This window comes from Leptodactylus fuscus, chromosome 2, assembly GCF_031893055.1.
Source record: "Leptodactylus fuscus isolate aLepFus1 chromosome 2, aLepFus1.hap2, whole genome shotgun sequence".
Taxonomy (NCBI): domain Eukaryota; kingdom Metazoa; phylum Chordata; class Amphibia; order Anura; family Leptodactylidae; genus Leptodactylus; species Leptodactylus fuscus.
In genome coordinates, this window is record NC_134266.1 from 140,084,345 (window position 1) to 140,101,964 (window position 17,620).

A 17,620-nucleotide genomic window follows, 5' to 3' on the forward strand; every position below is an offset into this window, starting at 1 on the left:
TTCGGGTCGGCTTATACTCGAGTATATACAGTACCACTTTGCACATTACTAAAGTCAATGTCAGTGATTTTGAGGGGTTTAAATAATATCAGATTGATATATCCCATTGTAGGTATTCAGGTAAATTATCTTTCTTATTTATTAGTATGTCTTTATATCGTTTTTCAGTAACCTTTTACTTTCAAATAAATGTATCTAAAAGGCTGTCTGGTGTCTCAATGAGTCCAGGGCTCAGTCCATTCAGATACAGCATAGTATGTCAGGTGACATGATTGACCAATTTACACTGTTGGCCATGCTATATTTATGATATGATAACTTTATTCTATAATCTTGAAATACCAAATGTTTACCACTTTTGCACAACAAAAATATTAGAAAGCAGTGTTTGGTAATCTCTTTCACTCCCATTGAAATTAATGTAGCAGGGGCCACTCTTCGTTCTTAATGTGAGTAAAACACGCACTGTTCTTAGAATCAGAACAGCAAGTTATGTTTTTGTCCCTTCTTCTTATTTATACACTGTGATACTTTATAAAATGTACTTACCGTATGTGTCTGTCAGTGTATTTCTGGCAGGGATCCTATTGAAAAGGCCTAATAATTGTACTAGGATGGCAGACCTTGAGCCATTGTTAAGCCACCATTTGCCAAAGAACGTACCTGTATGATAAGCAGATGCACAAGATCTTGTATCATCCTCCGTTACAGAGGAAATCTGAAAAAAAGACCCCTAAAGGCATGGCGGTGTATAAAAAATAAAGTAATAACAATATATATATATATATATAGCCCACATCACAGCTACCTTGGGGACACAACACTGTGTCACCTACGTAAAATTTACCATAATGGAGAGACCATTTAATAAAATAAAAATAAAAAAAATACTGAAAAACAGAAATATTCCCCCACCCTTTATGTTTATATTGTTTTGGGTATTTAGAAAATAGATATAAAATTATATATGTATGTGTGTGTGTGTGTGTGTGTGTGTGTGTGTGTGTGTGTAATAAAGGCCTACCGTATATACTCGAGAATAAGTCGAGTTTTTCAGCTTTTTGTACTCGGGTAATTGAGCAATATCATAGTTACAGACCCGCCATCCAGACCTGGCATACAGACACCGGGGTGGGTGCCGGGCCGCAGCATCGCCACACTCATAGCAGGAGCATATCGATGCTTTTCATTTCAAACTGCAGAAGTACTTACGGTACTTCTGCTAGCAGGCCCGGAATACAGATACCCCCCCACACACACACACACACACACACACACACACACACACACTCTCCATCACATGTATCGCGTGTATCTGCGTTCTGGGCCTGCTAGCAGAAGTATAGTAAGTACTTCTGCAGTTTGAAATCAACAGCATCGCTACACTCCTGCTATGAGCGTGGCAATGCTGTGGCTCGGCACCCGCACCATACCAACCGGCACCTCCGCTGTAACGTTTATAGCGGTAATGTCGGAGCTCCCTTCAATCATGCTTGCAATCAGAGATTGCAGGCCTGGGGATCTAGGAAATCTCCGCTGTAAGTGTTACAGCGGAGATGCTCTACGATGTCCCGGTTCGAGGGGTCCGGGCAGGTGCCGCAATGCTGCTGGAGGGAGGAGGGAGTGGGCACGACTGCTCTCAAGTGCATTCCTTTAGATAGTAACTGCGGCCGACCCTCAGCGCTCCGGCCAGCTGCAGTTCTCCTTCAGGTCCGACCGGCTGGGGATTCCCCTCAGAGCTCTTGCCGGGGATTCCCCTCAGAGCTCCTGTAAAGGCTCCCCGGCCGGCAGTGCCTCTCTTTTGCAGGCTGCTCTATGTGGGGAAAAAAAGTTGTCTAACTGCCCCTTCCCAGAGATTGAGTTTTTTTCCCCCCCACTTGGAATTCAGCCTGACTACATCCAGGCTAGGGTATCTGCACTGCTCATATTCCGTCGGGAAGGGATCAGTAGGAGCACTGCAGATATGCTATATTCAGCCAGGCTGAATTCCAAGTGGGGGGGAAAAACCCCCAGTCCTCAAGCTCAGGGAAGGGGCAGACAGACAACCAAAACACCCCCTCCCCTTCCCCAGCACCCAGCAACTACTGCACCCCCCCCCCCCACCCCCACCCCTTGGCTTATACTCGAGTCAATAAGTTTTCCCAGTTTTTTGTGGTAAAATTAGGGGGTGTCGGATTATATTCGGGTCGGCTTATACTCGAGTATATATGGTATTTATTACCGAAAAAAAGACACAAATTATTTGAATAACCTAAGCAAAAACAAAATGCTATATCCCTCAAAACCATATGTACTCAGAAACTCAAAAATGTGTCCGTCCTGAGCCGGAACCTAATCCTGAAATGGTTTATGGCAGGAGTATGAGATAACAGAGGGGGCTTTCATTATCTTGTGCCAGTACCACGATGACAGTGGATGGTGCTAAGGGAATAATATACATCGACTATAGAATAAGATAAAACTGCTCTTGAAAGCCATAGAACCTAATGTTCGGAATATAAGTGATGCCTTTCAAGTCATTAAGGCCACGGTATATTTCCTATTTGTAATGTACAAGGTTATTGTACTAACTTTTGGGATGTATTTGTAGGTCTTGGTGTAGAAATGTACACAGGCGGGAAATATTTGTTAAATTATGCGTGAAGCACATCATGGCTAACAGGTATAATACTGCTAGACACAAACTAATAGGAAGACAGTGTATTCGCAACCTCCAAGACAGATCAAAGTCTGAATCTGTTTGACAGCTACAAGATGGCAGAGCTTGCCACAGGCCGTCTACTGCTTGCTGGCTGCAGCCTGTAAAGCATGCCTGATAGCTAAGAGTATATTTTAAGGATGATCAGGTAAAAGGCTGTCTTCTGACATTTTAACTAATCCCTAGCCCGTGGTTTGCTGCATATTGAGGATATTTGCTAGCAGGGGAGAGTGGCTTTTTCACATATGCAACCTGTCATTTTGAATTGGGCGTTTATTTGATGCCTGCTAATGTGAAGTTATACAATGAAATGGATTCTGATTACATTAAACTGACGTGAGGTTTCTTTTTTTCCTAATATACCTTTGCCAGGGCTCTAATGAATGTTTAACCCTCAGCAATCCACATCAGCCTATCATGCCAAAACATGATTTTTGCAAGATGTAACATCCTCTTTGCTTATTTAAGCAGAAAAGTCTAAATTTGGTGACCTTTATTTGTCTCGTCACTCAGCGATAATTAGCAGTCTTTGTAGCCCTTTTGCCAATAGGGGTTTACAGACTTTGAAGCATGGATGATATAGACAGGAGGATTTATTTTTACAGTGTTTGATAAGTTTGTCATCCTGTACATTCACTTATCATAATAGTCTTTGAAAATGTATTACATTTAAATGGATGTTCTGTGTGCTATGTGTAAATGTCTGCTTTTATATAGCTATGTACACAGATTATTCTACAAATGGAGTTCAGTCATACCCAAATCCCCAAATTCTGATTCTCAAGGCCACTCTTAATTTAAGATCGGGGTCTTTCTGCCTTCTACTTCCTACTATGTTCAGGAAGATTAGGGATGCCAGATCCCACTAGCTTTTTGTCCAACATGCTTCTTTATAAAAAGTTATCTAGAAGAAAGTCATCAAATGTAAGAAATAACAATCTTATTTATAGATGTAGTACAGTTGGATTTTTTTTTAACTTGTCCGAATGGGTTAAATTAATGAAAGAAGCCATACTGTCCTCACCACCACTACAGCTGGTGATTGACTGCACCAGTCACATGGCTGTCAGGAAGTCATGACTACAAGTAGGAAGTGCAAACTCCAGAAGGCGCCATGAATGTCAGAACAGGAGTGACTGGGGATCTCTGTAAAATGAGAATCTTCTCTGATTATTTTCTCCAATTATTAGCTGTTTTAAAAAAAATAATTTTAGCATTAACATTGAGTGCAGAAAATGCTTTGGTTGTATCAGATTAGGCATTTCTTTCTTGTGTTATCTCCTGCTCATTGTTAACCCCCACCTTTCCACCCCCTCCATAGACTTCTATAGGCATGTGTAATCTGAATCATGTGACCTGCAGTCCTTCCTGAGATGAATATTTTGCTACATTTTCAGAGTAAAGCTTTGTTTAGTAGAAACGGGGGGAGCAGAAAGAATCATTTTTCTCTGATAAGATATATTTTGTAAAATTTGGTATGATTGCCTGTATCCTCTGATATATGTAAAGTTAGTAAAAAAAAAAGTTGTTGACCATTTAAAGTCTATGTCCACCTTTGCAGTCAATTTAATTTTTATTATTTCAGTGTCTCTAAAATGAAAACTGAAGCAAACTGAAATTTTTCTATTGTTTTGTAACTATATCTCCTATGTAGGCAATGTATAGCCAATGTAAAAGACCACAAACAAGCCCTGTATAGCCTTCTCTTGTTGTCATTAGAGATGAGCGAGTACTGTTCGAAATGGCAGTTTCGAATAGCACGCACCCATAGGAATGAATGGAGCCAGCCGGCACGCAGGGGGTTAAGCGGCAGGACGCCGGACCCGTCTGCGTGCCGGCCGGCCGGCTCCATTTATTCCTATGAGTGCGTGCTATTCGAAACTGCCATTTCGAACAGTACTCGCTCATCTCTAGTTGTCATATTTACTTCCATTTGTCCCCAACCTAATGCTTACATGCATTAGGTAAGTTAGGTAAAAAAAAACAACCAAAGAACAAGTGCTCTGGGCCAGACAGTACAGGGTTTGTTTGGTTGGTGTTACCATGGAAACACTCAGCTTTGCCTAGGAGCTATAGAAACATAATGGTAGAAAATGTTTTATTTAGCACCTATTTCTCATTTTACATGTATTGGAACTATAAAAACTGGTTGTGACTGTACATCTATGTTTGTTTCTGTGATAGTTGTTATTTATGAGTTATATACTTACATGTTTTGTATAGGGGTGCATATATATATATATATACACACATATATAATGGTATAATTATTTTAAGCACCTCAGAACAGTATAATTTGAATCTTTAATTTATTTTCTGAAATAGCACTTTGTGTTTCAATTCTCTTCTATGAAATGAAAGGTTGTGGTTGACATTGTTCCATACGGTAGGCAGTAGTAGCGACACACACTGAATGAGTCAGTTATACCATCACAACACCCTTCATTTCTGTTTATTATATTGCTTCAAGTGTAAATGAGGCCTTAACATGTTATTGACTCGTGTGAAAGTCGTGAGCTTCCCTATATGTTTGTAGACCTGAAGAAACCAAAAGAAAAACCATCTTTGTTTCCCATTACACCTATCACAGTGCAGCTTTCATTTCTCTTAAAAAATGAAAGCTGAGCTATGATTGGTTGCTTTGGGCCCTGATAACCTTACTTAAATATCCATCCTTATGTATGCGGCAGTATTGTCCTTTCCTGTACTATGGCTCGGCCTACCTGCCTAATCATTTGATACTACTTGGTCTATAGAGAATGTTGTATTATGTTTTTCACACACGAGCAGCATATTCCAGCTATTGGAGCCTCTGTGAGGGTTTATGCTTCTTTTCCCCACCTTTCACTTTAAGAGAAGACGCGCCATTCTGCCACATGCATTTTATCTGATTGAGGCAACTATTAAATCTACAGAATCAAATTCAATTTACTGTCTGGCTTGAAAGTTTGAATTTGTAAATTTGACAGTTTGTTTGAAAGGGCATAGGTACAGAAAATAAAATTTTGTACCCCAACCCATGTTGAAAATTACCTGTCAGAAATAGTTAGAAGTCTTCTGTATTTTTCCTGAAGCGTGTCCCTTCAGCTGTCAGTTTAAAAAGGTTAACACTGTACAAAAGAGCAATCCACAAGAAAAAAAAATCAGGGAGAAAGCTTTCCGGCGCAGCTTTTCGCTCAAAAGCCCATAAAAGTCTGTTTGCAGATTTCAAACTTTTACAATCAGGGATTTGTGATGTTTGTCAAAACTTGTTACCATGCCAAAGTTCACTGTTAGCTTTGCTGCTAGTGGAAATGGGGCATCCTGGCAATTTAGAGCCAGTTTATACCTGCCCGCCTTTCTAGTCTTGTCGAGGTACATTTGTTACTTGTTCGTCGCAGACCTGATTTCTGATCACTGTAGTGCTTTATATATACATATGGAAATTCAGTGCAATTGCCAGATATAATATGCCACGGTGCACACTTGTTTTTTTTTTTTTTAAATAATTGTGATAATTATTATACATTAAATAATTTAATTTGACTATTTTTTAAATAAATTATTAGAGTGCATCTATAGTAAAAATCCAAATGTTATTGCCAAATCCTATAGATATGTTGCCTACGGTATGCTGCTTATACTTTGTAGTAAATTCATAATTTCATTAACGTATACATAGCTATAACCTTGATGTGATATTGTATATCATTTTTTATTCTTTTTGCATACTATGTTTGTATTAATAAATTAATTGTATGGCTTTAAGTTATCGCTGTTTGCACTAGGAGTCATTCACACAACACTTTAGTGTCATACGAAAAAATGGGTGCCTATGGATAGCCACCTGTTTAGGAGGTCAGTAGTAAAAAAAAAAAAAAAAAACAGAACCTGTGTCCATGTATGAGAGAAAAGTAGGAAATACTACACTTTTTTTTTTTCTGTTCAAAACTTTTGTTTAACATTGACTCTATAATCGGATAGCCATCCATTTACATCCATTTTTAGCATCTATAAACAAAATGTGATGTGCGCGGCCCTATAAAAAATCTAACCTGGCTCCTTTGTCAGTTTGGATTGGAATATCATAAGAATTTCATGCATTAGCATTATTCCTTTCAGCCTGTCTGTCTTACCCATAATTTAGATGGCATGGGACTGTGAGCATGGCATGGACAATATTTTATGTCACACAATAGATAAAACAAATATCATTTTTATATGTGACAGGTTCAATTAGAGATGTGGCATGCTATGAAAGTAAAACAGAGTGTCAACATATAAGACTGAATGGATAAAAAAAAAAAGAAAAAAAAATTGCCTCAGATCTTCTGAGTGCTAATAGAAGTACATTACTGTGATGTTAAGTCTGCTTAGCTATTCCAAATAATATGAGTAAGAGCCATAGAATTTTATTAATATTACATTCCTTGCAGCCAGGAAACATGCCAATATATACAAGCAGCCCATTTGGGATTTTGTGTGAAGTTTCTTCTGGTGACTTAACCCATTGTGTGTTACGTGTATGTTATGCAATGCAGAGTACTAATTATACTACAAAAGTGGCAGATGTATTAGTATAGCATACATGCAGGGAAACAATGTGCCTTTGACTTATGCGATATTCACTCTCACATACAATTATTTTTTTATTTATTATAGGTTGAACTGAAAAGGAAGTATAATGATCAACACTCAAAAACTAGAGGACTTCTGCCTGGCAGCCAGTGGTATGAGATACAAGCTTACCGAGCCCTGAATCAAGCCTTGGGAAGGTAAGTTCTTTCACCTGGACTTCATGTGATAATGGTAGTTATGTTATTGATACTCTTACTGCTTTGCAACTAGTTATGTCTGAGAATCCCATACTTCACTAGTATTTTATGCAAAGCTATTGTGTCCCAATGATGTTTCCATAACAGGTACGTGGGTTGTGAAGTGAAGAGTGATCACGCTAAATGAAATGTATACATTTGTTGGTAATGTGACTGCACACATGAGAGAGTAGACTTATTTGTAGATTGAATCAGTATACTTTATGTAGTGGATTGTATAATTAATGCACAAAATCTAGTGACTGATCATTGTCATATACATGTAGTATCTTAGCAAAATATGACGTGCTTTAGTCAGAATAATTCTTCTATTAATAATCATATCTAATCAATTATTGATAGAAAACTTTATGAATGGAACTTTATTTACAGCGTTGACTAGAAGCCTAAATAAGTTACAACATAGTAACCCTTAGAAGCAAACAAATTGTTGCTAAGCAAATGTTCATGTTATATTGAAGCTACTGGGAATTTCAGTCATTAAATTATACAGTTTATTCCCAAAGAACTGTTTGCCCAATTTTTTTCTTTTCTTTTTAGAAGAACTTTTAAAAAACCTTTTCATTTTTTTTTTATTGTAGCTGACATCATTGTCCTGCATGCCTGCTATAAAATGTATGCAATGTATGACTTATGTGAGAAACGTACCTTGGTATGGCCTTTCATGGGAGACGTGTTGTATGATCTTTCAAGCTAAAACTTGCAGTGTTTATTGTGTTTATCATCAGCTATCATTCTTATGGATTATACTATATATTGTTCAGCTAAAATAAGAGGCATCGGCTAGTTGCAAAGTCAGTCTTCTATTACAGTATACATAGAGATTGTGAATTTACAGTCACTTGATATTTCTGTAATTTATTTATCATGCTGGATACTTGTAAAATCATAATGTATAATAAGGAAAATCTGAAGGTTGCTGATAAAAAAAATAAAAACACCACTGATGCTGGCTAATAATATCCAGATTAAGTAACACCATTAAATAATTAATAATCAGTTTGTACATTTACTTATAGAGCTGAGCCTACAAAACTACTTTACTTCAATACAAATCACTTCAGTTCAGTTTCCCCCGCAAGTATCGATTAAATGTGTTGCAATGAACTATAACAAATAGCGTATTGGATTTCTCATTGTGTTCCCGTCTGGCCATGAAGAGCTCGGGTAACACAAATACAAAGCAATGCTTTCTGAAGTCTGCAAAATTAAAAAGAGGGAAAAAATAGCAGTTCAGCTTTATTCACCTTCCACTCAATAGAACGTCATCGAAAGGCCATGCACAGGAAAAGAAAGTCACTAAAGACAAGTGACCTTTTCCTTGAAGAGATCCTTCACCAAAATATGATATATGCTGACAGTGACAGAAAGTGGTCACATTTTGGGAGGAAAATGTCTACAGAGATTTATGGCAGTAGAAGCAGAAAAGGCTTGAATCTGGCACTTTCCTGAACATCTAGCAATGTTCTGCCATGCAGAAACAGAAAGGCAAAGTAAACTTTAGTTTTCTGTAAAGCAGAAAGTTAGAGCACAACAATGGTAAACTCATTAGAACAGGGCAACAAACTGTTACATTTCTTATATATGGCTTCTGATAATCCAGAAATACTCTTAATCTGTGTTCACCAAAGGGAAGCGTGATAATCTGACATTTCCCAAAAAGCTGAATATTAAGATGATTGACGTGCCTAGTATTAGAAACCTCTGATTATAAAATGGACTTATTTTGCAGTGTTTCATTCTAGGCTGTTTTACATCAATTTTTTTATTCTAAGAAGTGTTTTATATGTTGACTGTCCAAACATCCAGAAACTTTGATAATACAACAGGCATTTTATATTGTAACAACAATACACAGGCTCATTTTCATTTGACTTACTATATGATTAACCCATCCCTTTGCAGTTTAAGAACATGCATTCAGAAATCTGCATATGTATGCCAGTTATAGTGCCGAATATATGTATCAGCATCCACTGAGTATCCTCATAAGAGTTAAAACACAGTGACTATATTGACTGAGCCCCGTGTACTGTACATCTGATCTGACTGTGGAGCCTGGCATGTAGCTCAGCTTTGTACGGGCCATTTAGTATGTACTTATACTCAGAGTGGGTCTAGTTTAGTGTCTCCCAAATACTGTATCTGTAAGTAAAATTAATCTATTATTCTTTTGTTCAGGTGTATCCGGCATAAAAATGACTGGGGGGCACTTATTTTAGTTGATGACCGTTTCAGGAGCAATCCAAAGTATATAACTGGTAAGTGACAAATGACTGTGTACCTAGCTTATGAGATAGCAGGTGTCACGTTAAAATATTTTATGCAATGCTTAATCTTCAAAGACACTAACAAATATGAAAGCTTATTGCACAATGAAATGTCTTTGAGACCACCATCCAAAAGTGTGTTGAAAAGAGGTCTTTTATAGGGGGTCTTCTCAATAAAGATGTCTGGTATGTGTAATCTATTGTGGAACCTGTCACGAGAAATGGGATTTGAATAAAAGGGTGGTCTTCTCAAAGGAATAGTTTCACTGTATATGATTTACATGTGAGATAAAGCACCATTATCAAGCAAGTAGCCTTAAAATGTCTAGGTAACATCCAGTTTCTTATTTAATGACAGTGTAAGAACACTCTAAAGATAAGGATATGTTGTGAAATTTCTACAACTCAAGACCTGCAGTCGTAAAATTATGACAAATGATGTAGAAAAGCCACAACATAATTATTGTGGGTTTGCTGCAAATTTCACCTTACGCATTGCAAACCCCAAACATAAATTGACATGTCACAGAGTTGAAATCTGTTTTGAAGGTCATATATTTTACACAGTAGGTTTTCTCTACAGAACGTGAATTGGATTTATTATAATGGTATTGTAATATGCTGCTGATTTTCTGCACACAATCCCCCAGTGTAAAATGTGCAGAGTATCCACTACTTCTGAACATATCCTATAGCAGAGGCTCCTCTAAATCATAATTTGCTAATAGTCATGTGACATTTTAAAACACAATTCAGAAATCTATTTGCCCAGATACCATAGCATAACTGAATGTAGTCTTACTTTCTACATTCATTTTCTAAACCTTGTGAACATTATTGTAGTAATAGGTCATACAGGTGCTACAAGTAGGTTTTCTATGCCTGCAGGAATTTAGTGATGATGAAGTGCAGATGCCGCTATTTAATATTTCTCTTCATGTTTATGTCTTCATGAAGGCATTGACTTAATTGACTCCGCAGCCAGTAATGACCACAGGGAAAACACTGTATTATGCTGAACATGTCACATGCAGTAATTGATTTTGCTTTAAGTTCCTCAGCTAAACACTTTAGAAGTCTAATTTATTAAGGCAGCGGGGCCGTGCAAATCCCTAAATCCTCAGCCTCTGCAGCCAAAAAAATTGTTGCAAGTGGACAAGTAATGAGATGGAAACAACAATAAAAGAAATTAAAATGGAGTTGTTATAGTTCTTGCATACGGCCAGTAGGGGGAGCTCAGATTCCATTTAACTTAGAGAAATGAATTCACTAAACATAGAACACTCCATTTAGCAGTGTTATCATGCTAGGACATGACATATTGCTGTTAATGAAAAGCTAAAGTATGCCTGATAACTGCAGATGTACAGTAGCTAAGCATCCTTAAAAATTTGGGAAACTACAACAATGGATATGTGTAGGTTTTTAGGAATTTTGAGTTCACACAGAGTTTTTTTTGCAGGAGGAATTTAGGGTGGACTTCACCTCAAAATACGCCTCAAATTCGTTTCAGGGGGACTCAATAGAAATAGTGACATGACCTATCTTTAGACCGTATCCACCTTGAAAACCCCATTGAAATCAATGGGAGGTGGAAAAAAACGCACCCCATTTTTATATGTGGTTTTGAAAAATTTGCATCAAAAACTGCTAGTGTTTTTTGCAGCAGACTCTCCAGGCCCATATAGTTTGCTGGAGTAAAATTAAACTGCGTCAAACATAGTTATCTAAATCCTGCAGTATATTTTTTCAGCCTGTAAAAAACTCTGTATGAACATACCCTTTATAGGGGTTATCCACTTTCTAATATTAATGGCCTATCCTTATGACGGGCCATCAATATTTGAGCTGTGAGGATCTGAAAGCGTATACATGGCCCTTTTAATGTTTACATGGCAGGAGTCGGTCTGCTCACTCGTCATACATTTAGTAACAGTGGGTTATGGTACTGCAGCGCTGTCCCATTTACGTATGTTGGGCAGCACTGCTCTACCTAAAGCCGCCCATTGCCTATGTAAACCTTACATGCCATAAGCCATGCTGTTCCTGAACAGTGGTGTCAGACCTCTGCAGATCTAATATTGATGACCTATTCTAAGTATAAGCCATCAGTATTGCAAAGTGGATCAATCCACATCTTGGGTATCTTTAATCATATCATGACCAGCATTGCGTGTGCATCAATTAATATCAATTAATCAAGTACTCAGGACTAAAGAGATTCACATAACCCCACCCAACTATTTATTATATTCAGTCATCTTATTATATAAGTGAAAGCATTGCTTGCAGGTTGTAAAGAGAAAGAGATTCTTCAATTGTACTGGAACTTAAGGAAACATCTCTATATGTTTTACAGGACTTTCAAAATGGGTGCGGCAGCTGGTCCAGCATCATTCTACTTTTAACAGTGCCCTGGAGTCTCTAGTAGTTTTTTCTAAAACTCAGCAACAGCAGGTCCAGGCATCAGGTGTGGTCAGTGATGACACTTGTCCTCCAGAGCCTTCTCACTCCACCAACGATAGCTTTATCAACCCTTCATTGCTGGAAATATCTGTTCACCCTTCTGATAGTGTTTTACAACATACAGAAGAGACCCTTTCTACACCTGTTCGTGCCCCACAACCTTCTGTGATCATACTTACTTCTGGTTCTGAGCAATCGGGGTCAGATGAAGATACTAACAGCAAAAATAAAGGTTTGTATATATATTTAACATTGATATTTCTTAACACAGGAGGTATTTACATGCTTGCAAACCACTAGTGTATAGCACAGATACAACCTAAGGTTCAATTCACATGGTCCAGTTATGATCCTATTTCACTTATTTACTGAGAACTGCACTGCAAAAACAGACATTTGTACCACACACTGCTGCTGTTTCTAGGGTACTGCGTTAATGTAAATTCACCATTATGATGGCAGAGCTAGTTTTACTAACTTCCACTCAAGTATTTCTGGCTTATTAGCTTCATCAGTACGAGATATGGAAGCCTTGTATGTAGGGTCTTGTAGTAGGGTATGTAGGGTCTTAGTCTAGTAGAGTGAGATAAGCTAGAAGGAACCTAACAGGCAAATAACACTACAATGAGCTCTTTCCTAGGGGTAGTATGAATTATATAACCTTACCTAATAGTATCCAGCTCCAGAGTATATGTCATTCTTCACATCTGAGACCTGTAGTAGCAAGTTAGGAAATTGTCTCCCAACCATTTTATTTGCTATTTCCAGTAATTATGTCTCACTCTAACATTTCAGTCCTATGCGGTCCGCTGTAGGGTTTGTTTCCATGTTAGTAAGGGTTATTTTTTGCAATACTGATTGCTTCTACCACTTCTAACAGTTAAAGAGAAAACTGTCACCAGGTTTTCTGAGCAAACTGTCTGTCCACCCAAGTTTTTTTTTTTTTTTTTTTAATAGTCCTTAGTATTTACAGAATAAAAGTGCATGCTCTCTAAACTTGAGGTGTCCTGACCTTAGCTTCATAACAGATCTGCAAATGTAATTGGCTACTAAAGGCTTTTTTAACGGAATCTGTGGCAAGCATACTTAGGCAGGTTTGACACTAAGCCACTTATACATAAGAACATTTAGTGCCCAAAAGCCTATTGACAGGTTCAGCCAATTTAGAAGATGTTGAAGCTGTTTTCAGAAAAGTACACATTAAAGTGTACCTCCAGTTATAAACAACTCTTCATAAATGAATAGTGAATGTGAGTGTGAGGAACTTTGTAATTTATCTGAAAGAGATCTGTTTCCTACACCATTAATTGTGTTGATTTCCACCTCCTTATCTTCAATCTGATTTTTTTTATTTTGTTTATTTATTTATTTATTGTTTATAAGATTTGTCTCTGTATACAGCCTCACACACAGATCTCTATGGAGAAGGAAAGGGTGAAGTAGAAGGCTGTTGACAGCTAGTTAATTGATTTATTGCCTCATTCTGTGCACTAGTAGTCTCTTATCTACAAACCTAGAACTGTTAAGAGTGCAGAGTAGCAAATTCTAACAGCAGCAATTTTTTGAGTGTCTTTTCCAGCTGACTCCTCTATCCCTTCATAGACTAATATGTAGAAAGTAATTTTGCCTGAAAAGTGGAGAAGAAAGTATATTTATTTTACAAGATATCACAAAGTTTGTTATATTCACATGTACTAGCGATTTATGAAAAATTAAGGAATGCTTTAAAGGTATAAATACACCGTGTGTTTGACGTAAGCCCACCAGATGACTATATTTAATGGTTATTTTAATCATTTTTTGTATTTTTTTTCTTACTTTTATGTAAACATATATACTCTTATAGAAAAGACAGTAGTATTTTCTTGGGGTTCTGCAAATGCCTTCATCATAGTCACTGTAGTCATATATTTGAAGAGTCCATACATTGTCAGGCACCACATCTTTTTTGTACTCTATTTTATATTCCTACTCAAACTTTTGTATGCTGCTTGCTATGATCAGTAATGTTCTTATTTTATCTTTCATTAGGTGATTTTGATGTTTTTAGAGCACAGAGATCTAAAAATACAAATTCTGGAAGAGGAAAAACTAATTCATCTAAAAAGCAAGCGACAGAAAAATCTGAGAAGCAAAGACTGAACCTCTCGAAACAGAAGTCTTCTTTCTATTCTTTCTTCATCAGCAGTCCACTCACCTCAACTCCTCTTGCCTCTTCTTCAAGGAGGGACTCCAATCAAAACCATAATCTTGTAGTTACAAGTGACTGTGGAGCACTCGAGGGAAGATCTTCAGCCCTATTTAACAAACTGAGTTTGGACAGACCTGCTGCTACTAATAATGGAGAATGCATTGAGAATGTGTGTAATGTCACTCCACTATTTTATGATAACACAGATAATGTTAATACTGTGTTAGAAAATGCTAAAAGCTCTGTTACTGAGATAAAAGAGGATGAAGATGTCTCCATCCATTTTACTCCTGAACTCTTTGACAATGAGATTCAGAGGTACAGTCCTGATAGGAAGGAACAAGACAACTTTTTGCTCTTTCCAACCTCTGATGGTGACATTGCATGTAATGAGAAGAACTATGCCAGTGGCGAAAAAGAGAGAGGGGCAGAAAATGACTTAAACACTTGTAATGTTAGCATAATAGTAAACCAAGGGGTTATGTCACCAAGTCAATGTTCTTCTGTTGATACACTAACTGGTCATGGCATTTGCACTAATGTACAGGAAGAAAGAAAGAGAAAGAATAGACTTTCTAGATCAAAGAATAAAACCTTTGATTTTCACTGAATGTACTGCAATAGTTTAAGAGCAACACATTTATTTTTTCCTAAATGCATGTATGAATCTTTGTAATATATCTTATCAGAGGAAATTTTTATATCCCATATCAGCCCTCTCCTGTCTGGCAATCTGTCCCATTCACTGCTCAGAACTATCTTCAGTGAAAACAGGCTGTGGTTCATAAAGGACTAGGGAGATGAATGAGCAGATGAGTTAGGGCATGTTCACATGGCAGGTAGACATCCGCCTCAGATTCCTCTTCATTTTCCACTCTTCTGGCTCTCTGAGGGGTAATACTGATACAGAGCTTTGGCATGCTGTCACAGCTTTCAGATGAGTGGGCCTAATCCTTGGGGTTTCTCGCTTATTTTTCCAGTGTCTTGCTTCAATTGTTTTCAATGGTTGCGGAATCAAGAAGTAATCTGCTTCTGAATTTGTAGCCAAATCCACCCCAAAATCAGCATCAAATTCTGCCATGTGAATAGGGCCTCAGTGATAAGCAGAGACAAAACATCCTGGAGCAGATTAGAGTTTTATTGCTCAATTACTGCTAAAACTTGCTATAGAAGTGCTAAACACTCCCTGGTATATGAGGCAGCACCTCTATGTGCCTGTTTCTCACTCACCGGACTCATGGTCCCCCTCCCCTCTCCACAGACTATGTAGCCTGATCTTTATGTGAGCTCTAACCTGTTTTTATTGAAGACAGTTGTAAGCAGTGAATTGAGAGCAGGATTGGAGTTGATAAGATGTAATACACATTTTTTTATTTTTTTTTAGATTCACATGACCTAAGGATTTATGGGGAAAAAATTTGAAACAACATTCATTCTTTAAAACCATACTTTATAACTGTTCATTTTTGGGCCACAGAAGAGGTAGATTGTAAAGTGACATAAACATGTGCTGGTACAGTATATGCCATTGGGGGTGTTAGATCTAGGGTAGAAATATCATATGACTTGGAATTCGATTGTTGCAATGTATGTTAAAGGGGATGCCTAAGATCTGCCAAGCACAGAGAAGACACTGAACTTGGAGATATAATATTTTCTTTGATTTCTTGGCAGATCACGGAGCGAGGCTGTGAGTCCTTCTTCCTCCACCCACACATAGTGACAGTCTTTACTGTATGAATGTGTATGTAAGGATACATGTTAGTCATTGTGTGGCCGACGTAAACAGGAATCTGTGTTATTTTATAATTTATGCAGATTTTTATATGCAGTATTAAGTGAATTCACTGTCCCATTCCTCTATCTCAAGCTGCCCTTAGCTATTATGCTGTACTTTCTATAGTATATCCCATAGGCATCAATTTGATTCATTTACCATGTCTTTAAACTCTGCTTAAAAAAACGGCTCAAAATGGAAATACCAGTAGTTATCATAAATGGTCCCAAACCTAAAATGAACACTGGGTGGTCCAGGCGCTTTCTATTTAGCTTCCAAACAATCTTTATATACGGAGAAGATCCTGGTCTCTTATTATGTGAATAATATAGGTCATCCATATTTGCAGAATTATTATTAAAGCTAGGGCTACACAGTGATTTTAACCATGACACACATTGTACAGCCAAATATCATATTTTGGCGATGCTGTCATTGTAAGTGATGAAAGTGAATGCAGTTGTGTTGCAGCTCGATTTGTTGAATTTCCTGTGACTGCACACAACCTCATTCACTTTTATTTACTTGTGATGAAGACAGCATGACATTTGTGATCTTTGGCTTTGCAACATGTATCATGGTCAGAGTTACTGTGTAACCCTAGTCTTAGGACAACTGCAGTCTTGCCACTAGTAATAGTAATGTTACCAGTAATAGTAATGTTACCAGCTAACAATAATGGTCAAATATTTTCATATACTACTGTATGTATTAGTAGCCAACAGACAATGATGCTAGATTTACATACATGATGACAACCACTATCAGAATTGATGCCATTCAGAGAGCGCTTAAGAAAAGAATAAGTGATCAAGATTCCTTTTAACTGAAAAATAAGTTTAACCCTCCGCTAACCTTGATCCATTAAGGGAATCTGTTGCTAATTTACCTCCTTCATATTACTATAAATATGTGCAGAATTATGTTATACCAATGTTACAGTGAAATGCTAGAATTTTTTTTGCAATTTGTGACATGTAAGAGTGAAAGTTGTAAAAAAATGTATGAATAATTATTGTAGTCTTATGTACTATTTTATCTTCACTTCATTTTCTTTCTTTCTATAATTAAAATTATAGGTTTCCAATTAATACCTTTGTGACATTTTGTCATTTATTTTGTTATAATCATCATTAAAACGTGCCAAACATACAAGTGATTTTATTTTTCTAATAGTGCTAAATAACTGAATATCTAAGGGAGCGTTCACACTACTATCTGTGTCCGACAGGTAGTGTCCGCTCAAAATCTTGCACGGACATTAGGAGCGGACACTAGCTGTGTCCGTGACACCTGTCATTTACTTAAATGGCGATCGGGTGCGTTCTTTTGCACTCCGTGCCCTTCCTTCACTGTCCGCATGTAAAGATGTCCGACTTTTCAAGCGGACAGAAAAACCCGACA

At 37.4% G+C, this 17,620-nt stretch overlaps 1 protein-coding gene across 1 annotated transcript in view; it reads left to right on the forward strand.

The window, feature by feature from the left end:
• BRIP1 (BRCA1 interacting DNA helicase 1) overlaps positions 1 to 15,049 on the forward strand; it is a 199,848-nt gene extending 184,799 nt beyond the window's left edge. The window contains exons 16-19 of the mRNA XM_075263115.1: positions 7,340 to 7,452; positions 9,694 to 9,773; positions 12,142 to 12,480; positions 14,280 to 15,049. Coding sequence (XP_075119216.1) covers positions 7,340 to 7,452; positions 9,694 to 9,773; positions 12,142 to 12,480; positions 14,280 to 15,049 — 1,302 coding nt within the window. The remainder of the gene's footprint in view (positions 1 to 7,339; positions 7,453 to 9,693; positions 9,774 to 12,141; positions 12,481 to 14,279) is intronic.
• Positions 15,050 to 17,620: the final 2,571 nt, after the last annotated feature.